This window comes from Equus quagga, chromosome 13, assembly GCF_021613505.1.
Source record: "Equus quagga isolate Etosha38 chromosome 13, UCLA_HA_Equagga_1.0, whole genome shotgun sequence".
NCBI classification, from domain to species: domain Eukaryota; kingdom Metazoa; phylum Chordata; class Mammalia; order Perissodactyla; family Equidae; genus Equus; species Equus quagga.
Genome location: NC_060279.1, coordinates 44,700,445 through 44,724,144, shown reverse-complemented (window position 1 = coordinate 44,724,144; position 23,700 = coordinate 44,700,445). Strand labels below are relative to the sequence as shown.

The window sequence follows — 23,700 nt, the reverse complement described above, 5'->3', positions numbered from 1 at the left end:
GCTAACGTGACGGTGATCCCGGGTAGAAGGAGTAGGCTTGGGGATTTGTATTTAACACCTTGAATAGCACCTGTCTTTATCGTTTAAGCCTTCATTTTGAAGTCAGATCTGTGCACGGGTTGTCACAAGGCCTCAGCTGGACTCCAGACCCAGAGGTGAGGGCGGAAATGGTGGGCAGGCACGGAGCCTCGGGCAGCTCTGCGTAGTCACACTGTGTGCTTGTGGATTAGAATGTTCGCTGGGCGTGGGTTTCTGCCTTACAGAGTTAGTGCCTCCCTGGGGACATTGTCTTTGAATTCAAAGTCTGAGGTGTTTCTGGATTTGAGAGATTATGGGTTCTTTTGGTCACAGGGAGATGGGGTCTAGACAGGACAGAGCTCCACGGCGCCACTCCGAGGCTGGGCGGTAATGGAGTTTGTTTCAGTATCTCAGTCTGATTATAACAAGTGATTTACAGAGGTTCTGTCACATGGCTGGGAGGAACTGTGTTTACTACAATACAGAAGTTAGGATGATCAACAGTCGCAACTGTGTCGCCAACAGCTGCATCACTGCACATTTCTGTCCTTAATTATTGTGCAATTTGCCCTATTCTTTATATGTCATTTTTATATTCAGTGGCACAGTTCATTTGGTTGATTGAGTGGTGAATAATTTTTTAAACATGTGGGAAAAAAGAAAATTGTGAGCAGCCCTCTAAAGTAGAAAAGAATAATAGGTTTATTTGGTGGTGTAATTTTATTTTTAATATGATTGTTCTACCTTAGTTGTATATTCAGTGCAGATTTCATAAATCAGATATCTACGCAGCCAGAGTTTTATTGATCATTATTTAATTTTCCTGGCACAGTTGACCTTTTTGCTCTAGTTTTACTATTCTCCTGGTTTCAGATTGTTGATTTCTTACTTCCCCTGTCTGCCTGGCTTTGCATTACTTGCTTACATACTGTGCGTAATAAATGTGAAAACTGGTAAATTGTCATGCCTGTGATTCAGAAGGAAAGGTGATACTGAGCACAAAATTTTGACCAGTTGTGTATCATCTGAATGGTATGCCTTGGAAAATAATGTCCTCTAATGAGATAAATTGATACAAATGGCTATTTGCTAATTGATAGGTATCTAATATTACCCTAGGTTTTCTTTTTTATCCTAAATCTTCTGTTTTTAAAAATATATCTTTTAAGATTCTATTCCTCTAACTCTGATCCAGTGCAAAGATGTGAAGAGTTTGAAGGAAGGATTGTTCCTACGTAACGTGAGACCTTTAACACTACTATCGACCAAGGAAAGGAAAAGGGATGTTAAAGTTGTTGAGAGAAGACAAAGGAGACGAAAGTCAGCAAGGACACCGGAAACCAAAGATGGAGAGGTCAAAGGATTAAATTATAAGATGTAGACAATGGAATGGCAAGAATAGTCTTTGTACATTGGTAACTTTGGGTGGTAGATACTCAGTACATGCTATTGAGTGAACAATGGCATGACCATCTACCAGTCACTTAACTAGCAACCTCTTCAATGCGTCCATCTTTCTCACTCCTGACGTCTTCTAAGTCACCGGTTGCACTAGACGCTACATCTGAATCAGGCTGTACATCTCTCCTTTCCAGTTCTGCTGCCACTGCTCTGCTTCAAGACCTTATCACCTTAGCTTCCTAAACGACCTCTCTTCTTTTCAAAAGTTTCGACTCCACACAACCATCAGAATTGTTGGTCTGAAAAACAAATGTGATAATGTCACATTCTAATTTCAAAACCCACGGTGGCTTCTCATTATAGTGAAGAGTCCAGACTCTTTAGCATGGGATTCAAGACTCTTTACCCTCAGATCTCATCCTCCGAGTTCTAACCTGGTAGGGCACTTCAGACCATCCGGTATCACTGAGAGTTTGCAACCCGTCCCGTCCGTAAGTGCTCGTGCCTCCGTGTTTTTGTCTAAGTATTTCTTTTTCCCTCTCCTGGACTGAATCCTGTAAGGTCCAACTAGAGTATATGCACTTTCTTTTTCTGAAGTTCTTCTCGCTCTATTCCTCTTAACGCCCGCAGATTGGTTCCCTTCTCTGCTCCCATTATGCTTTCTGTGGAGCCCTGTTGAACTCCTTTTCACCTTGTATTGTAGGTTGTCCTTGACAAGAGAGTGACTCCTCCTTAAGGATGGTAGTTTGTCCTAATATCTGTCATTTATTTAGCAGAATGTGTAATACATAAAAATTGCTGTGTGCATCCTCTCTTTTAATCATCACAACAACCTTATGAGGTTGGTCCTATTAATACAACATCCTCATTTTACAAAAACGTAAACAGAGCTGAACAGGCCTCACAGCTGGTACGTGGCAAAATTTGGATCCCACCCTAGATCCATCTGATTTGTCAAGTCCATGCTCTTACTATTTTGCTGTATTTCTCCTCACACATCTGTGTATCCTCAGTGCCTCCTATCCAGCAGATACCTGTGACTGCTAATTGACTGAATAAGTAATAACTCCAGGTCACACAGGAGTTTGGGACAGTGTGCTGGTGTGATTTCCTTTGAAAGGGAGAGTGAAAGATGTCAGTGCACAGTTCATAAAAATAAAATGTTTAAAGGAATCTTCAACACACACAAAACAGTTCCGTCTGTTGATTGGGTCTCAGAAATGTTCACCCTGGAATGAAAAGCTTCCCTTTCTAAGTGTGCTGGCTTTTGCTCCCCAGGACCCAGCGCAGCACTGCACAGTATGCAGTGTCTCCTGTTGATCTCTAGGAGACTGCTGCCACCTGGCTGCGCGCTGTCTCGCTCATGAGTGTCCTCGCGAGTCAGATAATCGAATTGGACTTTTGGTGGCATAGGACGTCGTGGAGCTCACTATAATGCATATAAAATTTGGAGATATGGAGTACAGTTAATCTAAGAAGAACTGGGGTCAGCAAATTTGTTGCAAACAGAATTATGCTTTTTTAAATCCATCATAAATTGAAAAATGCTTTAACTGCCATGTACTATTAGTGCTTGTAGAACTGTGTACAACATGAATTATGTTTTTTTCTTTAGTTGTCTTAAGTGTAAAATAGTAAATCAGAACAGAACATTTAACCCTTAAAAATCTTGAGAGTGAATGCTAGTAAGAAATAGTGGTTTTAGTTAATCTTTTTTTGCCGTCTGATTTTCCTTATAAACTTAGCAAAATGTATTATGGATTCAATTTTTTAACTTCTCTTTTCTGTTGTTTTTCCAGTGTTGTTAATAACAGTACTTGTAGTGGAAGGGATTGCTGTGGCCCAAAAGACCCAAGGTAAGGTGTTCACAGCAGTAACTAACCGCATGTTCAGGACAGTGGATGGTTTATTTGAAAGGACTGCAACTTTCGAATACTATTTCCGTCATCCCTCTGGGGTGTTTCAATGACCTAGGCTTTCTGCCAACCCATCAGCTTCAATTTAACTGCGTTCAGTTGCAGTTGACTAGAGTAAAGTGTCAACGAAAAGTCTTGCCCTGATAAATTTTAAAAATTGCTGTCACTGGTAGCTCCTGGCGTGCCGTGGATTTTGTCCAAATGTTAAATGAGATTCATGCTCTATCACTAAGCAAAAATAAAAAGCCGTTTTTCCATTGGAGACAAATGAAACATTTCCATCAATATCTTGTTCAGGGCCCTTTGGACCTGTTCTCATTGTCCTTGTTTAGGAAGGAAATTAGCTAGTGTGATGTTTGAACCAGATTTTCATGTCAGAGTTTAGAACATTTCCTAAATACCTGATTTATTTTTTATTTTCATCAAAGTTCTACATACACATGACAAGAGTCAAAGCATTCTGAAGAAGTTAATTAGGAAACTCAGTCCCCCATCCCACCCTCCCCTGCTTCCTGCTCCACGGACATAGCCGCTCTTTTAGCTGATTCTTTGGCTATTTCCCTGCATATTTATAAACAGCATACTAGGCTGTTCCTGCTTTATTCTTTCAGTTTTAGGTAGTAGATAATGATTTCCCAGCATGGAAGATGAGAATTGAGCTCCTTTGTGTACCTCCTCTTTACCCCCAACTGATAGAAGTGTTTTTTACTTTCCATCTGTACCCCCCTTTTCAGCAGTTAGACCGTAATTCTGGTTACGTCTGTATTTAGGGTTTACATGAAGTCATTCAGTGGGCTTTTTCAATATGAAAATTTTGTCTTTCAGTTTAGGAAGTTTTCATTTCCTTTTTTTTCTTGTTTAATTTTTTTAATTCTCTTTTCTCTGTTTTCTCTGCTCTGTCTTTCAGGAACTCCTATTATTGGTGTTTTGTTTTCTTTTATCTTTTCTATTTTCCATCGCTCTTTTTTTTTTTTTTTTTGGGGGGGGGAATATTAACCCAGAGCTAACACCTGTGCCCATCATCCTCTATTTTATGTGGGGCGCCTGCCACAGCATGGCTTGATAAGTCGCGTGTAGGTCCACAGCCGGGGTCTGAACCAGTGAGCCCCGGGCCGCCAAAGGGGAGTGTGCAAACTTAACCACTGCGCCACTGGGCCAGCACTTTCCACCTCTCTTTTTGCTCTGTTTTCTTCTCAATAGTCTCTATTGAGACTTCCTCAATTTTATCCTCTAAACCAGGAATTGGAAAACTTTTTCTGTAAAGGGCCAGCTAGTAAATATTTAAGGCTTTGCAGGCCTTCCAGGGTCTGGAGCAAGTGCTCAGCTCTGCTGTGGTGACAGCAGCAGACAGTGTGCATTGAGTGGACGTGGTCTGTTCCAGGAGAAGCGTGTTCACAGTAGCAGGCAGCAGGCCGGGTTTGGCCCAGGGCCACAGTTTGTGGACCTCTGCTCTAAGCTGTCTACTGATTTTTGCATTTCTCCTGTTCTTAGAAGCTTTCTTTTGTTTCCTCAATATCCTCTCTTCAGAGTATCCTCGTTCGTGTTCTATGGATATACTACTCTCTCTTTGTCTGAGGAGATTAAATGATAGTTTTATGTAGTGTTGTTGTTATTGGGTTTTTTTTTTTACTGTTTTTTCTACATAATCTTCATCTCCTCAGAGTTGCTTTTTTGTTTGCTTTTTAATCTGTTTCTCATACTAGAGGCTTTCTCAAATTTCTGGTGATCCTTGAATACTCATATTTGTGCAAGGAGCACTAAAGTCTGATCATTAGCTGTCTGCAGATATAGACAGGGCCTGTTTCCTGCAGCCACGCTGTTGAGTGGCTGCCCTCGGAGAGCCCAAGTCTGCATCCTGGGGTCGTCTTCTTTGGGCTGGTTGGATTCCCCAGGGAAGAATCTTTGCATTGTCTGTTTAGAGGCTCCACATCTGAGCAAGAGGCCTCCTGAGGAGGTGCGTGCGGGAGAGACTGGGCGCATCATTCAGTATGTTAACATTCACCCAGTCTCCCTGTCTTCACCCTCAGCTGGGCCTGGTGTCCCCTAGCCCTGTAGCCCTGTTTGACCTTCTCCAAAGAAATAGTCTCGTTTTTTGGTGTGGTGATAGAACAGAGAATACCTGGATTTGTGGAGTAGGGGTGGGTATCAGAAATCAAATTGATACTAAATAGACTTTTAACCAAGCCTCCTGTTTTTAAAAAAGCCCCACTCCACCGCTCTCCCCCACCTCCAGAGATAGCTAGTACTGCCAGTTGTTACTATTGTATCTGCCTCTTTGTACTTACAGATTTATGCCCTTAAAAAAAAAAAACTGTACTATTGTTTAAGTGGAGTTTGAGGAGGAAGCAGAGAGAAATATGTGCATTCAACTTAGAATCTTTAAATCCCCTTGTAACCTCTGAATCTTATTTGACTTTTGTGTTAAACTAAATATCGAGGTACTATCTGAGATAAACTCCTGGGATCCTTTTATTTTTATGTCAGACTGAATTTTATAGAGTTTTACTGATTTATCAGATTCTTCCACATGGTTTTGCCCTAGTTAAGTCTAAGCATTTTGTTTCCCTGCTCTCTTACATGGCACACTTGTCTCCAGCAGCCACTTTTCCAGCAAGCACGCCATACAGTCTCACCTTTCTTTCACTTCTGCTGGATTCAATCTGATGTGCTAAATTTGACAGTGGTTCTTAGAAAATTATGTATGTGTGTAACGTAGAGTGGGCAGTTGTTTGAGGAAGTTGTGGGGGAAGAGAAGAACGGTGTTGTCTTTGCTGTAACTAATATTTTAAATGCTATTTTTCCCTAAGATGGACAAAATATTGGAATGAAGCACATTCCTGCAACCCAGTGCGGCACTTGGGTTCGAACCAGCAATGGAGGTCATTTCGCTTCGCCCAATTACCCTGACTCATACCCACCCAACAAGGAATGTATCTACGTTTTGGAAGGTATTTGACCAATTTCTATCTTTCATTGAATGAATTTTTACTTTCTTGTAAAACTAAATACATTGCTAAAATGCCCTGTTTAAACCAGTTTGAACAAAATTTAAACATGCATTTCAATCAAACTCTAGTAATTATAAATATTTCTAAAGACTGGACACGTTAACAAAATAATAGTTGAAATTTTATAGGAATTTTCAATCTCCTAAAACATAATTCAACTAGATGCATCAGTGTATATGAGAAACTTCTGGTAAGAAACTTAAACTTCCTGGCGGTTCTTATTAGGCCTTATGCAACTTATGTCCATAGTTCCGTCAGTTGCTCCTTTCATTTCTTCTGTTCCTCGTGGTGCATCGTCTCTCAGGTACTGAGCATTGGCTTCTCAACTCTAATTTTAATCAGTTGCCTACATTTAACTAATTTGCTATGTAGCATATGCCAGAGGAAAGATTACTGCAGTTCTGCAGACAGCAGTGTTACCAGTAATGTGAAGTGTAGGCTTCGCGTGACTGCGCTCAGCGTCCCCGTGGCCCTCGTCTCTGAGGGCAGCAGCACGTTTGCTTTCCTTTCTCACTTGTGTCGGGATGTTTGTACCTTTCTTGTTCCCGTTGCCCTGATCTACTTCCTTTTATTTTCCAGCTGCCCCACGTCAGAGAATAGAGTTAACCTTTGATGAACGTTATTATATAGAACCATCATTCGAATGTCGGTTTGATCACTTGGAAGTTCGAGATGGGCCATTTGGTTTCTCTCCACTAATAGATCGTTACTGTGGGGTGAAGAGCCCCCCGTTAATTAGATCAACAGGGAGATTCATGTGGATTAAGTTTAGTTCTGATGAAGAACTGGAAGGACTGGGATTTCGAGCAAAATATTCATTTATTCCAGGTAATGAAGTCATCTTTTCAGCGGTTAGGGCATACTAGTTTTAGAATCGTAAGGCTAGAAAAGAGATAATTTAATAGAGTTAACCAAATCAAGGCTTTAAAGAAATTAGCAAAGTCAAAGGAAAGTCAGTCCATGAATAAATGAACACTTCACAAAAATTAGAAATAGAACTGTATCACTTGAATTTTGAAGCATATCATAGATGGTATCACGTTTTCTTAGATTTCTTTGTTTCATAGCATATATCAAGGCCAAAAGCATCCAAAGAAATACATTTTAAAAAGTAATTGAAGTAATTAGTTTGGCAGGTTTTTCCATTGGAATGATTGAATTAACTGCTCATTTGAATAGTCTCTAGAAAATATTAAGCAATAGAAAGAAAACTGCTCTACACTTGGAGGCGAGAGATCTGGGTTTGAATCCTTTCTCTGTCACCTAATAACTGTGAGGCTGTTAAGCACAGTGTGGTGACTAGGGGTTGCTGTTGGTGAGATGGGAACGCCTGCTGTGTGCGTCCCCTGGGGCTGCCAGAACTAACTACCACCCACTGACAGCCGGAAACAACGCAAATTTATTCTGAGCTCTGGAGGCCGGAAGTGCAAACTCCAGCAGGCCCCCTTCCCTCTGGAAGTCTGGCAGGATCCATTCCTTGTCTCTTCCAGCTTTTCTGGTGGCTGCCCCAGCATTCCTTGGTTCTGGGCCACATGGCTCCAGTCTCTGCCTCCATCCTCGCATCACTTCTCTTCTCAGAATCCTTGGCTTCATCACATCTTTCACCTCGTAATGCTCACTGGTTTTCACTATATGAAGTAGCATCCACAGGTCTTGAGGACTAGGGTGTGCACATGCATTGGCGGAGGAGACTCCGTGCAGCAGACTCCGCCTGTCTTCCCTGCCCCGTGGGGTGTGAGAACACCTTAAGAACTGCAGGGGCCTGTCGCATGCAAATGTGGGCGTATCCCCAGGATGGAAACACTAAGATAGGCAAGTTGTTGCTGCTGTCTTCAGAGAGCTTACAAACTAATAAGATGAAAAGTGACTTAGTGGAGCAACTGTACAATCGTTTTGCTTTTATGTTTTCATGCAAGAAATTTAGTTGAAAAAAATTAAAACATATCCAAATGAAAAGAAAATATCCATAATCTTACCACCCTATATATAAAAAACCAGTGTTAACAGTTTGCTGTGTATCCTTTCAGATGTTTTTCTCTGTCTATTTTGTTCCACTTAGCTGATACCCTGCTGTACGTACAGCTGTGATACCTGATTTTTTGCGTGAACAACGTAGTCAACTTTTTTCCTGTCAGTAAACATATTATGGAAATTTTTAAGTGTTGCTTCAGTATGTACCTTCTCAATGCCAAAAGGATAACATTTTCAAAAAGGAAAATTTGTCTAATAGACCTTATTTTTGGAACAGTTTTAGATTCACAGCAAAACCTAGCAGAAAGTACAGTTGCCATATACTTCTTACCGTCCCCCCCCGACACACACACACACACAACTGCCTCCAAAATCAGCATCCTGCACCAGAGTGGTACATTTTTACAATCGATGAACCTCCACTGACACATCATTATCACCAAAGTCTGTGGTTTACATTAGGGTTCACTCTTGGTCTTGTATGTTCTCTGTGTTTAGACAAATGTGTAATGACGTGTGTCCACCATTACAATATCATACAGATTATCTCCACTGCCTGAAAAACCCACCTGTTCTTCCCTCCCTCTAAACCCCCAAGGGCCACTGGTCTTTTTACTGTCTCTGTAGTTTGGCCCTTTCCAGAATGTCCTATAGTTGGAGTCGTACAATATGTAGCCTTTTCAGATTGGCTGCTTTCACTCAGTCACATGCATTTAAAGTTCCTCCATGTTTTTCATGGCTTGGTAGCCCATTTCTTTTTGGTGCTGAGTATTACATTATGTGGTTGTGCCACGGTTTGTTTATCCATTCTATTGAAGGATATCTTAGTTGCTTCTCAAGTTTTAGCAATTGTGAATAAACCTGCATCCATGTGCAGGTTTTTGTGTGGACAAGTTTCTAACTCATTTGGGTAAATACCAAGGAGTGCAAATGCTGGATCATATTAAAATTTGTCTTTTTAATTTTTGGTTAAATGGATAGTGGTGATGCTTGCACAACATTGTGAATGTACTTAATGCCACTGAATTGTACACTTAAAAGTGATTAAAAGGGTAAATATTGGTATATGTATTTTACTACAATAAAAATAAATTTAAAAAAATTACAAACAGGTATCTAAAAAAAAAACTTAATTTGAAAGTTCAGATCGAACCTAAATATACCAAACTGGCAGAGTGGAAGCTGCCGGTGTAAAATGTCCCAGCGCCTTTCCTCAGCCAGCAAGACCTTTTTCAGTACACAGTCTTCTTTTCTGTCACTGGGCACTCAGTCTTGTTCCAGTTGTTTGTAATTCCAGACGCTTTAACCATGGTTATCCAAATTTCATACTGGAAAGGTAGAGGGAAAACTTTAGCTCAATTTACGATACATCTCAGAAACTTGTTTTTTTGAGGGAGGTTAGCCCTGAGCTAACTACTGCCAGTCCTCCTCTTTTTGCTGAGGAAGGCTGGCCCTGAGCTCACATCCGTGCCCATCTTCCTCTACTTTATATGTGGGACACCTACCACAGCATGGCGTGCCACGCGGTGCCATGTCCACACCCGGATGCGAACCGGCGAACCCCAGGCCCCCGAGAAGCGGAAGGGGCGCACTTTACCACTGCGCCACCAGGCAGGCCCCAAAACTGTTCTTTTTTAACTTAATAAACTAAACCCAGCCTTGCTAAAAGGGAGTAACAACACTTCAGCTCTTTTGCAGAGAAATGTCAAAGAGAAATTTAAATCCTAAACAGCACTGGAGTAAAGCCATGCGAGCTCTCTGGCAAACGAATCCGAATTTCTTCATATGTAGGCGAGACTTTTAGGATATCGTTGTTACTACATTAAAATTCCAGAATTATCCCAGTGACTTCCAGGAGCTAACAATCTGTTAAGAGCCTCTCTGCCTCAACAGATATCACCAGGAGCTTAGAGGATTTCATTGAAAAGATACTAATTTCTCAGCATTGTTAGCAGGCTTCTTCTAGGTTTACCAATCCCTAGACAAACTTTATTTTATACATATGAGTTTAAGTAACTAGGCACATCCATAATTTAGTTAATTATGCTTGTTTATTTTAACGTGATTTTTTTCTTTTAGTGGTAAAATTGTGGAATCCTCACCCACATTACAAAGGCAACATGGTAGTGTAACAGAATTCTAGAGAATTGGCATCTAGTCCTGACTTTGCCATTGTATGATCTAAGAAAATAATCTCTCTGGTTCAGTCTCCTCCTCTGTAAAATGGAGTATTACATAATCCTGCCGATGTCACTGTCATTAGCGTAATATTGAACATTGGTTGATCTTTTAACTGTAAGCCTTATAAAGTTGCTCTCATGATACATAAAACTAATAGAGGAAAAAGAGCTACTTTTCCTCAAAGTAAGAATCTTTATGTATAAAATTGCCTGATTTTGGTTTTTAGTATCTAAAAACATTCAAATAATTAAGAACATTGTTTTTGATGTCTGTTTTTTCTTTCAGGTAGTATACACTTGTTTGCCAAGATCTGATTTATATAGAAGATTTTGTAACTTCTTTTTGACAATAAAAGTATTAATTACTCCTGTATACCACTTACTCATCTTTCTTTTCTCCTGCCATTATGAAAAAACCACTTACCAGCTACCACGTTTTGTGTGTATGCAATAAATTATACATAACATAAATTCACTACTTTAACCGTTTTTAAATGTGCAGGTCAGTGGCATTAAGTGCATTTACAGTGTTATCCAACCATCACCGCGATCCATTTCCAGAACTTTTTTGTCATCCCAAGCTGAAACTGTACCCATTAAACACTAACTCCCTGTTCCCTCTCTGTCCAGCTCCTGGTACTTATTGTCTCTGTGAATCTGACTGATGTAACCTAGGTACTTCAGTAAGCGGAATCATGCAATATTTGTCCGTTAGTGTCTGGTTTATTTCACTTAGCATAATGTTTCAAAGTTCATCCATGTTGTGGCATATGTCAGAATTTCATTTCTTTTTAATGCTGAATAATATTCCATTGTACTGTATATGCCACATTTTGTTTATTCATTCATCCATCAATGGACTAGCTACTGCTATTGATGGAGCATTATGAGTTTTCAGGTAGTATAGATGAGTATTAATTTGTGATGGGATCAAAAGTGTAAACATTATTTTAGAAACATTGATCCTGAAGTGAGCACCTGAATATGCTCATAAATAACCAGTGGTCTGCAGTCTATACCAGTGGAAGCTTTCTCTTGCTTTGTTGTTAAATGTAGCATTGGATATAACTTGAGACACTGAGCCTTAAAGTCATTCTACAATATCTCAATGCCAATGACTTTCTTCTTTCTTCTGTTGCAGATCCAGATTTTACTTACCTAGGAGGTATTTTAAACCCCATCCCAGGTTTAGTATATCACCTCTTTTTCCTCATGGCGTTTTTATCAGTCTTATTTTCCTTTGAACATCATTCATCTATTCTTTCTAGATTGCCAGTTTGAGCTCTCAGGAGCTGATGGAGTAGTGCGTTCTAGTCAGGTAGAACAAGAAGGAAAAACGAAACCTGGGCAAGCAGTTGATTGCATATGGACAATTAAAGCTACTCCAAGAGCTAAGGTATTATTATGTATTGAGTCACTTCAGAGAAGAACATAATAAGACGTGATTTGTATAATATGTTATTTTGGTTCATGCAGATACTTATTGATTATATAAACTGATATTACAACTTTTAAAAAATTAACTTTATCTCAGTAACATTATCAGGTACCTCCTAAGATCTCAGCCTTGTTATAGTTAAACTACACTATAAATTTCAGGAATATCACACATACATTAATATTCTTATTTTAAGAATTTTAAGATTCTTGAAATCTGTGTATTCCTAATTAGAGAGTGCAAGTATTGGTCACTATGATCATAGATTCATAAAAACTTTATGAGGAGAAAAAATAGGCAACAGGAGGTTAAGGTATGTTGTCAGACATCTCAGAATCGGTCCTGGCAGTGTCAAACCCAAACACAGACACGTTGAATCTCAGGGCTGTGTTGTTGCCGTGCTGTCCTCTGCTAATCAGGCAGGGCTTTCACTGGAATCCGTCACAGGAGAGAATGTTTGAAATGACTCTGCCAGATTGAGACTGGTTGCTAACTACTTAGGCTTTTTGCTTTTAATTTACACTTCTAGGGATATTAAGAGAGTTAAGATTATATTTAATATGTAAGAAGAGAAAAGAGAATGAGGGTGGGAGAACAAACCTTTGAAGAATTATGAAAATCAAATTTAGAGTTATGATAATATGATGGATAGATTACCTGAAAATATACCTTTTGCCTTTTACAAAACACCTGGAAACATTGGATAAAATATAACAGGTGTCCTTTTAAAAGCATATATAAGCTCCAAAAGAAGGAGATAATTATTTTGGACTAAAAATAAAGAGAACTATAAACCAGAGTGATAAACTGAAAACTGAAATTGATGATACAAATGCCCCTTGCTGATTTCAGTAGCGTATGACTACTCAGGGGTAGACATGCCAGGAGCTTGGTATTAATACCCACACTGAGACAGAAAAAAAGGCCTAGGGCTCATGTGACCTTTGTGAGATCCCTCACATAGAGCTGGAACCCTCAAAGGGAGAATATTGCCATGAAATGGTAGAACAGAAAACATCTTCCACTAGCACAGGTTGATAACAAGAAGCTTATTTTTCTGGGCTGTCTTGGGATAGGGGTGATGCTGGGGTTTCCCCTAAAACTTTATCCATAGAAAGTTTGGGATGTGAATTTACATTCCCTGTTCAATTCAGGAACCACTTAGCCCAAAAATTAACAAAATGGTTCTGGGCTTGTTAAGCCATTTGTGGCACCTAACAAAAATGAATACCAGGGGCCGCCCCAGGGCCAAGCAGTTAAGTTCGACTGCTCATCTGTGGAACCCCAGGGTTTTGCCAGTTCGGATCCTGGATGTGGACATGGCACTGCTCATCAGGCCATGCTGAGGCGGCGTCCCACATGCCACAACTAGAAGGACCCACAACTAAAAATATACAACTGTGTACCAAGGGGCTTTGGGGAGAAAAAAGGAAAAATAAAACCTTAAAAAAAAAAAAGAATACGAAATAACCATGGAGGCTGTGGGATCATGGTAGATAAAGCTGAGGTAAACGCACAGCCCACAGTTAGGAAATGCACAAGTGAGCAGCCCACCATGAGTGAGTGAGCAGACAGGACAACGGCAGGGGCTTCGTAGAATGGAAGTGTTTTAAATATCCTACAAGAAGGAATTAGAAAGATGAGAAAGAGCAATGACCAGTTACACTTTAAAAATAGTCAAATAGGACTTATCCAAGTAAAAACTATGGTTATTGAAAGATCTGAGAAAATTGCCCTGAATATGGCTTGAGAGTCCGGGGGGGTGGCAGCTATTAAGAAAATTTTCAGTTGACAAAAAGCATTGATACAAAGTGACTCCCAAAGCAAGAAAAAAAATGTTTTAATTGGCACCCGCTTACATTGGGCACCACAGACAACAAGAGAATCTTCAAAACAAGTAGAGAGAAAAAGAGAGATTGCCTACAAGGAGTGACATCAGAATCATCAATATCAAAATGGAAGCCAGAAGACAATAGAAAAATGTCTTCAAAATGCTGAGGAAAAATAAATCACAATCTAAAATTCTAAAATTCCATATCCAGCTAAACTATCATTCAAGAATGAAAGCAAAATTAAGATATTTCTGGGCAAAAATCTTAAATGGATAAAATGCTACAGTGAAAATCCAAATATATCCTGTTTTAGGATAACCACAGGAAATTTTGGAAATACAGATACAAGAAAGAAATACCGACAAATACTGAAAGAGAACTGATACAGCAATTAAAATAGAAGTCAAGAAGTAAACTAATTCACAAGGAAGAATAATTTTAAATTTTTATGTATTAGCCTCAAAATGTACAAACTATGAACTGACAATTGCCGAGGAAAACTGACAAATCCACAATTATAGTGGGTAATTTTTTTTCACCTCTCAGTAATGTGTCAGTCATACAAAAAAATTAGTAAGGCTCAGAAGATTTAAACAACACAGGCTGCCTAATGAGACATGTTATCTTGCTCCCAAGATTCAAGGAATACACATTCTCTGTGAGCATGTATAAGTGAAACATTTATAAAAACTGATCCATATGCTAGGCTAAAAAGAAAGTCTGAAATATATACCAGTGCTTGCTATCATGCAGAGCATCCCCTGACAAAAAAAATACAGTTAAGTTAGTAACCAGCAACCAAAAGATAACTTTAAAAGTCCGTATGTTTGGAAATTTAATAATATACCACTTAGTAATTCATAGGTCACAGAAGAAATCAGGATGGAAATTTGAACATGTTTGAAACTCAAAAATAATGAGGGGCTGGCCCGTGGCCAAGTGGTTAAGTTCGCATGCTCCGCTGCAGGCAGCCCAGTGTTTCATTAGTTCAAATCCTGGGCACAGACATGGCACTGCTCAGCAAACCACACTGAGGCGGCGTCCCACATGCCACAACTAGAAGGACCCACAACGAGGAATATACAACTGTGTACTGGGGGGCTTTAGGGAGGAAAAGGAAAAAAATAAAATCTTTAAAGAAAAAAAAGAAGAATGGAAATACTACATACAAAACTTGTGGGATGCAGCGAAAAGTACTTTGGGAGAATTTATAACTGTAAATGTTTCCTTTAGAAGAAGAAAAAGAGTTAAATTTAATGAGCTAAGATTCAACTCAAGAAGTTAGAAGAGGGACCAGCCCCGTGGCCAAGTGGTTAAGTTCATGCACTCCACTTTCACTGTCCAGGGTTTCGCTGGTTTGGATCCTGGGCGCGGACCTGGCACTGCTCATCAGGCCATGCTGAGGTGGCGTCCCACATGCCACAACTAGAAGGACCTACAACTAGAATATACAACTATATTCTGGGGGGCTTTGTGGAGAAGAAGAAAAAAAAAAGATTGGCAATAGATCTTAGCTCAGGGCCAATCTTAAAAAAAATGAAAGGGCTGGCCTGGTGGCACAGTGGTTAAGTGCGCGTGTTCCACTTCGGCAGCCCAGGGTTTGCTGGTTTGGATTCTGGGTGCGGACATGGCACCGCTTGGCAAGCCATGCCGTGGTAGGTATCCCACGTATGAAGTAGAGGAAGATGGGCACGGCTGTTAGCTCAGGGCCAGTCTTCCTCAGCAAAAAGAGGAGGATTGGCAGCAGTTAGCTCAGGGCTAATCTTCCTCAAAAAAATAAAGTTACAGAACCAAAATATCCAAAGGAAGTGTAATAATACAAGAGCAGAAATAAATGAAGTCTAAAACGAAGTTACAAAAAGAAAGAAGCAACAGACTAAAAGCTGCCCCTTTGTAAAAAAGTGATAGACATACCTCTGGCAAGATTGATCTAGAAAAAAAGAAATATTAGAAACAGAAAAGGTCATACATAAATCAGCTAGAGCTGAGATTGAAAACTCATGAGACAACTAGGAAGAAGACCTGCTGAGCAGAAGAGAAAACCCGAGCGTTTCTTCCAGAAGCAAATGACAAAAGGAAGAAGGAAGATGGCAGGGGAACCTGCAGATTCAGGGAAATGTAAAAGTCAAGGGAACTTGTGGATTCGAAGGAAGCATGAAAGGAGGGGAGCGCTAAGAGACAGTGAAAAGTCTACACGCCAACCAGTATTTGATACTAAGCAATTACTCATTTGTGCAGTTGGAGAACACTACTGAGGTTATTTTTGTAAGTGGTCTTTAGCAGTATGTTTGGAACTATTTACACATGAAATCATATCTCTGGGATTTGTCTCAGAAAGTGAGAGGCAGAAGTGGGGAGGGTTATAGATAAAGCAAGACCAGCTGAGTTATCTTCGTTAAGTTTAGGGGATGGGTACATGGGTTTATATACTATTTTGTCTGTTTTTGCATGTTTGAAATTTTCCATAATGAAAGTGTTTTAAACTATAAGAGAATATTATGAGTAATTCTTTGCTAATAAATTTGTAAACAGTCTCAATGGACAATTTCCTGAAATATATATTTGTGTGTGTGTATATATATTTATATATATATATATAATTTACCAAAATTAAATCAAAGAAATAGAAAACAAGAATAAACTTTTGCCAAATTGATGACATCGATTTTATACTTAAAATATGTTATGAAAAAACTGGCTAGGGGCCGGCCCAGTGGCACAGGGGTTAAGTTCGCACGTTCCGCTTTGGCGGCCAGGGGTTCGCTGGTCCAGATCCTGGGTGTGGACATGGCATCACTTGGCATGCCATGCTGTGGCAGGCATCCCACATATAAAGTAGAGGAAGATGGGCACAGATGTTAGCTTAGGGCTAATCTTCCTCAAAAAAAAAAAAAAAAAGAAAGAAAAGGAAAGAAAAGAAAAAACTGGCCAGATTAGATTTTACCAAATATTCAAGGAACATGTTATATAAACTGTTTCAGAAAACTGAAGAAGAAAGACCATTCCTCAGCCTGTTTCTATGAAAATTAAATAGAAAGCATGAGAGAATTATAAACCAGGATTATTTATAAAATGGAAGGCGGGGGAGGGGGGCGACCCGTAAAACTAGACTAAGCAATAAGAAACTAAACCTAACAAAGTTTTTTAGAAATCACCACCAAGATGCGTTTATCCTAGAAATTCTTGGATAGTTTAGTATTAGAAAATTGAATGATGTAGTTTACCATATTAACAGATGAAAGGAGAAAATCCAGATATATCAATCGATGCAGAAAAAATATTCAATTAAACTTAAAACCTATCGATATAAAAAACTCTCAGTGATTCCAACATAGGAAAACTCGACTTCAGGCTGACAAAGAATATCTACTAAAACCCTAAAACAAACATTGTAATTAATGGTGAAAGCTTAAAAGCATTTCCTTGAATCTGAGGAATAAGTCAAGGATGTCTATTGTCAATATTTTATTTGGTGGTGTTCAGAAATCCTGGTCAATACAACAAGATGAGAGAAAGAAAAAGTTAATCAGTTATAGAAGTCAATGGTTTTTCTGTACTACAGCCAAAAGCAGTTTGAAAGTGAAACTTTTTAAAACACCATTTACAACAGAAACAAGCCATAAACTACCAGGAAGTAAATTTTTAAATTACAATGAAATACATAAAAGAAGATCTACAGAAATGTTGGGAGAGAGATCATTGTCATGGGTGGGAAGAGTCAATATCACAGATATGTTCATTGTTCCCTAATTAATCTATCAATTTAAAATAATTGCAATCTAGAGCCCGGCCCGGTGGTGTCGCAGTTAAGTTGGCACACTGCTTTGGCAGCCCGGGATTCACAGGTTTGGATCCTGGGCATGGACCTATATGCTGCTCATCAAGCCTTGCTGTGGTGGCATCTCAGATACAAAAGAGAGGAAGACTGGCACAGATGTTGGCTCAGAGTCAATCTTCCTCAGGCAAAAAGACAGGGCTGGCCCCATGGCCAAGTTGTTAAGTTCGCGTGCTCTGCTGCAGGCGGCCCAGTGTTTCATTGGTTCGAATCCTGGGCGCGGACATTGCACTGCTCATCAAACCACGCTGAGGCAGCATCCCACATGCCACAAATAGAAGGACCCACAACAAAGAATATAGAACTGTGTACCGGGGGGCTTTGGGGAGAAAAAGGAAAAAAATAAAATCTTTAAAAAAAAAAAAAAAAAGAGGACGATTGGCAACATATGTGAGCTCAGGGCCAATCTTCCTCACCAAAGAAAATAATCATAAATAACTCCAATCCAAATCCCAGTAGGGCTTTCGGAGGCACATAGAAGAGGAAAGGATCCAGAAGAACCACAACAATTTTGAATAAAAACAAAGTGGGGTGACTTATCCTTCAAGATAAAGTTGTGGTAATTGGACAGAATGCACTTGCTACTGGGATGTGCAAACTAATGAAAGTGAATAAAGTATCCTAAGGGAGAACTTCACATGTATGGGAGCTTGCTATGCGGTCATGCATCGCCTAAGAACGGGGATATGTTTTGGGTTATGCGTCGTCAGGCGATTTCGTCGTGCGAACATCAGAGAGTGTACTTACACAAACCTAGACGGTGCGGCCTACTCCACACCTGGCCTGTTGGTGTAGCCTGTTATTGCTCCTAGGCTACAGACCTGTACAGCATGTTATTGCACTGAATGCTGTAGCAGCTGTAACACAGTGGTGAGTATTTTGTATCCAAACAGAGAAAAGCTAGAGTAAAAATACGGTATAAAAGATAAAAAATGGTGCACCTGTCTCGGGCACTGACCATGAACGGAGCCCGCAGGACTAGAGGTTGCTCTGGGGGAGGCAGTGAGTGAGTGGAGAGTGAAGGTGAAGGCCCGGGACGTTACTGAAAACTACCGTGGACTTTATAAACAATATATGCTCAGGCTACAATAAATTTATAAAATAGATCTTTCTTTCTTTAATAATAAATTAAGCTGAGCTTACTGCAACTTTTTTACTATATAAACTTTTTAATTTTTTTCTCTTTTTTTGGGGGGGGGGTAGATTTGCCCGACACTAACATCTGTGCCAATCTTCCTCCTTTTTTCTTCTCCCCACCCCCTACCCCCAGTACATAGCTACGTATAGTTGTAACACTTTCTGGTTCCTCTCTGAGAGCCACCACCACAGCATGGCTACTGAGAGACAAGTGGTGTGGTTCCACCCCAGGGACTGAACTCAGGCTGCCAAAGCAGAGCACGCAGAGCCATCGGGGCTGGCTCTTAACATTTTCACTCTTGTAGTAACAATGGCTTAAAACACAAACACACTGCACAGCTGTACAAAGTATTTTCTTTCTTTATATCCTAATTCTATAAGATTTTTTCTGCTTTTAGATTTTGTATTGTTTTTAGCTTTTTAAACTTTTTTGTTAAAAATTAAGACAGAGACACACATTAGCCTAGGCCTACAAGGGTCAGGATCATCAATATCACTGTCTTCCTCCTCCACATCTTGTCCCCCTGGAAGGACTTAAGGGGCAATAACACACATGGAGTTGTCATCTCCTATGATGATGCTGCCTTCTGGAACACCTCCTGAAGGACCTGCCTGAGCTTCTTGAGGAGGTGTCGCTCTTCATCGTGGTTTGCTTGGCTTGTTTCTTCTTTTCATTGTAGATTTGCTTGTAAGCAGATAATGCACCATGAACATTCCTTTCTATTACTGAAAACCTTTCGGTGTTGGGGTCCTTGTTTTCAGACTTTTTAAGGAGCTTCTTGAGGTCTGCAAAAGCTTCTGCTAAAGCCATCACTGTGAATTTTCTTGAGGGTTCTTTTTCTTCCCTTGCAATTTCCTTTTGTCCTGCCTCTTCTTCAGCTGTGTGTTCCTGTTCGGTTACAACAGCTCCTCGTGAGTCAATTCCTCAGGAACCACCTCTGGGAGCTCCTCAGTGTGATCCTCATCCACAACCAGGGTAAAGTTGTTTGCCATCTCAACTGCAGCCTGTTGATTTCTGCAACCTCCTCATCCTTGGCAAACCCTTTGAAGTCATGGATCAACCTCCTGACTGTCTTCTTCCAGATGCCGTTCATAACTCGCCAGTGACATCACCCCAGGCCCCAGCAAGGTTCTTGATGCAGTCAGAGATGTTGTAATCCTGCCAGAATTGCGTCAGTGTCTGCCTCAGTTGCAGCAAGAGCCTGGGCGAAGGTCCTCTTCAGATCCTGGGCCTGAAAAGCTGCTTAACTCCTCGATTCACTGGTTGGAGCAAAGAGGTGGTGTTTGGAGGAGGAAACCCCACTTTGATATTGGGACGAAGATCACCAGTCAAAGGAGGATGGCCAGGAGCATCACCAACAAGAAGCAACATCTTGAAAGATGTGTTACTCTCCACACAGCACTTCTCCATTTCTCTGGCACAGCAATTCAGGAGGGCATCTTGGAAGAGCAGCTGAGTCATCCATGACTCCTTATTGCTCCTGGGGTCCACTGGCACTGTGGGCTTCTTGATGTGCTTGAAGGGCCTGGGTTCTCACTGTGCCAGGTCACAGAGGGTTTCAATTTGTAGCCTGGACATTGCCCCCAAGCAAGACTGTTATCCTGTCCTTAAAAGCCTTGAAACCTGGCCTTGACTTGGCAGCCTGAGGGATGGAAGTCCTTCAGGCATCCACCTCCAGAGTGGGGAGGTTCCATCCATATCGAGTATTTGCTCTGGCAAATTGTTTTCCTCCACAATCAGCTTACCTAGAGTTTCTAAAAGTTCTTCAGCCGCCTTCACAGCAGCACTCACAGACTCGCCCCTCACTGTCACGTTATGTGATGAACAAGGATTCCTGAGTCGTGGAAACCACCCAAGCCTCACAGTCAATTCAACATCACAGTCGGGTCCAGCGTCTTCTTTCAACATCACAAACAAGCTTTTGCTTTGGCCGTGATGTCACGGTGCTGAGAGGGATACAGTTCTGCGCCTGGTCTTCAATCCAAGTCATGAGAAGTTTCTCCATGTCTGATGTAGGCCCTTCTCGAATTTTTGTTAGTCTCGTGGCCTGCAATGATCAGACCCTTTAACAGCTTCTTTCACTTTGTTCTTGTTCTTCAAGATCGTAGCTGTGGTGGAATGGGACATGCCTGACTGGCGAGCAATAACCATCACAGATTTTCCACCTTCATAGTCCTTAATCACTTTCAGTTTTGTTTCCAGGTCAGTCGCTCGATGTGGCCTCTTACAGGCAAGGTTAGCAGTGGATTTTGTATGTTTAGGGACCGTGATGAACAAAACAACATGAGATTAAATCAAGCACAAGAGAAAAGGATGCAATCAAGAGATGCCGTAAACATGAGATGTATGAGGCTGCTGCTGGCATAAACAGCATGCTCTTTTGCAGTAAACTTTTTATAAGTAGAAAGTATACTCTAAAATAACAATTAAAAAGTATAGTATAGTAAATACATAAGCCAGTAACAGTCGTTTATTATTATCAAGTACTAGGTACTGTACATAATTGTATGTACTGTACTTTATACAACTGGCAGTGTAGTAGGTTTGTCTACACCGGCATCACCACAAACACGTGAGTAGGACATTGCACTATGACGTTAAGACGGGTATGGTGTTACCAGGGGATAGGAATTTTTTAGCTCTATTATAATTTTTTGTGACCACCGTTGTGTATGTGGTTTGCCATTGACTGAAACATCGTTATGTGATGCATGACTGTAATTGACCTTTTTATGGAGATACAACGACAATACACTGAGAAAGGATAATCTTCAACAAATGCTGCCAAACAATTGGACATCCATATGCAAAAAAAAAATACCGACTTTGACCTATATCTAATACTTTGTAGAAAATTAACCCAAAATGGATCATAAACATATGTGTAAATTGTAAAACTTTTAGAAGAAAATCTTTATGACCTGGGGTTAGGCAAACAATTCTTACTTAGATATGACATCAATGGAGAATCCATAAAATAACATAAATTGGACTTTATTAAAACTTAAAAGTTTTTTTCTGGGAAAGACACTATTGAGTGAAAAGAAAAGCCACGAACTGGGAGAAAATACTTGCAAATCACTGGTCAAAAGACTTTTAATCCAGAACTGAAAACAATAAGAAAACTAGCCAATTTAAAAATGGGCAGAAGATTTGAACAGACTCTTCACCAAAGATGATTTAGTCATTACAGAGATGCAGATTAGAACCACAATGAGATGGCATGATACATCTGTTAGAATAACTAGTTTAAAAAAACAGTACCAAGTGCTGGAACCTGTGTAGAGCAACTGAACATCTGATAATACTCCTGGTGGGAATGCAAAATGCTACAGCCACTTGGGAAACAGCTTGGTGGTTCCTTATAGAGTTACCATGTGACTCAGCGGTCTCCTGATGCCCAAGAGAAATAAAAACATGTTTATACAGAAACACCTATACATAAACGTTTGTAGCAGCTTTATCCATAATAACCAAAAACTGGAAACAGTCCAAGTGTTCTTCAGCTGTTTTAAAAGAATAAACTGTATTACATCCATAATGTGAAATCCATTTGGTAATAAAAAGGGATAAACTGTTGGTACCTGCAGTAACCTAGAAGAATCTCAAATGGATCATGCTACGTGGAAGAGTCCAGACTCATACGGTGTGGTTTTGTTTATATGAAGTTCTAAGAAAGGTAAAACCAAAGTGCAGCCACAGATCATCGGTTGCCTGGGATCCAGACTGGAGATGGGTTTTGACCGCCAAGGGGCAGCACAAGAGAATTCCGGGCGGGGTGACGGAGCTGTTCTTGGTTGCTCTGGCTGTCACGTGACTGCATTTGTTGAAGAATTTTACTGTATGTTATTTGACATGACCAAGTGTCAGCAAGGACTGAGTAATGGAAACGCTCTTCACTTGCTTTAGAAGGATAAATTGCCACAACCACTTTGGAAAGCCATTGGGCACAGGCTGGTAAAGCTGAAAATGGTCACCTCCTGTAACATGGCCGCTGCACTTCTAGAAACATACCCAAATGAAATCATCATACATGTGCATGATGAGAATTCAAGAATGTTTGTAGCAGTATTATTTAATATTTTAAAAAATGAGAGCAAGCTGAATGTCCAAAAGGAGAGTGAATAAATAAATAGTAATCTATTTCTATAATTGGTAAAAGATGTTAAAAGTACGGAGCAGTACTGCATATTTTTATAGATACATAAATATGGAAATATAAAAATATTCATGAGAATTATGAAAATCAAACTCAGGATAAGGGTATGTAGGAAAGAAGGAGAACACAAGAGGCTTCAGCTATATTTGTAATATATAGTCTATTTTTTTATTTGACAATATTTAATAAATATTTGTTTAAGTGAAATTATATTTCCTAGATCTTGTTCTTTATTGAAATATTTCCTGAAGAAATAATTCTATATTCATAAATTTCTCAGGAGTATTACCTGGAATATTGGAGAATGTTACTTTTAGTAAAAGTAAATCAATTTTTAAAAATTAAAAAATATTATTCACAGTTGATATGGGAATTGGATCACATTTCTTAAGTGTTAAATGAGTAACCAGATGGTTTTGTTTAAGAAATTTAAAGGAAAAAATTTTAAAGACCACCATAACCCTTGAATACTCAAAAGGGGTAAACTAGTTAATGGGTGATGTGCAAGACAATCCACTTATAAATATATGCAAAAGAAGTTGTTGGTGTTTGTTTATGCAAGTAGTGTTTTAGTCCACTTTCGTCAGTGGCCTTTCCATAGATATAGTGGCTTTCTGGAGATTTCATTTCTGTTAAAGCCTTTGGGGATTTCAATAAATAGTGTCCCTTTTTCCCACTGGAGTTTGGAACCAGTTGAGAATGTGGAGATTCAGAATAGCCCCTTTATTATGATGAAGGCTAGGGAAGCAGCTTGTGAGAGTCAAATTAGACTTGCTAATTCCTCTCGCGCCAATTCCACCTCCA

The 23,700-nt window shown here is 39.9% G+C and overlaps 1 protein-coding gene across 1 annotated transcript in view; it reads left to right on the top strand.

Annotated features, from left to right (window-relative positions):
• Window positions 1-1,890: 1,890 nt before the first annotated feature.
• NETO2 (neuropilin and tolloid like 2) overlaps window positions 1,891-23,700 on the top strand; it is a 48,033-nt gene continuing 26,223 nt past the window's right edge. The window contains exons 1-6 of the mRNA XM_046683077.1: window positions 1,891-1,910; window positions 3,219-3,275; window positions 6,143-6,283; window positions 6,923-7,171; window positions 11,636-11,680; window positions 11,763-11,890. Of these exons, the coding sequence (XP_046539033.1) occupies window positions 6,160-6,283; window positions 6,923-7,171; window positions 11,636-11,680; window positions 11,763-11,890 (546 nt within the window). The 5' untranslated portion in view covers window positions 1,891-1,910; window positions 3,219-3,275; window positions 6,143-6,159. The remainder of the gene's footprint in view (window positions 1,911-3,218; window positions 3,276-6,142; window positions 6,284-6,922; window positions 7,172-11,635; window positions 11,681-11,762; window positions 11,891-23,700) is intronic.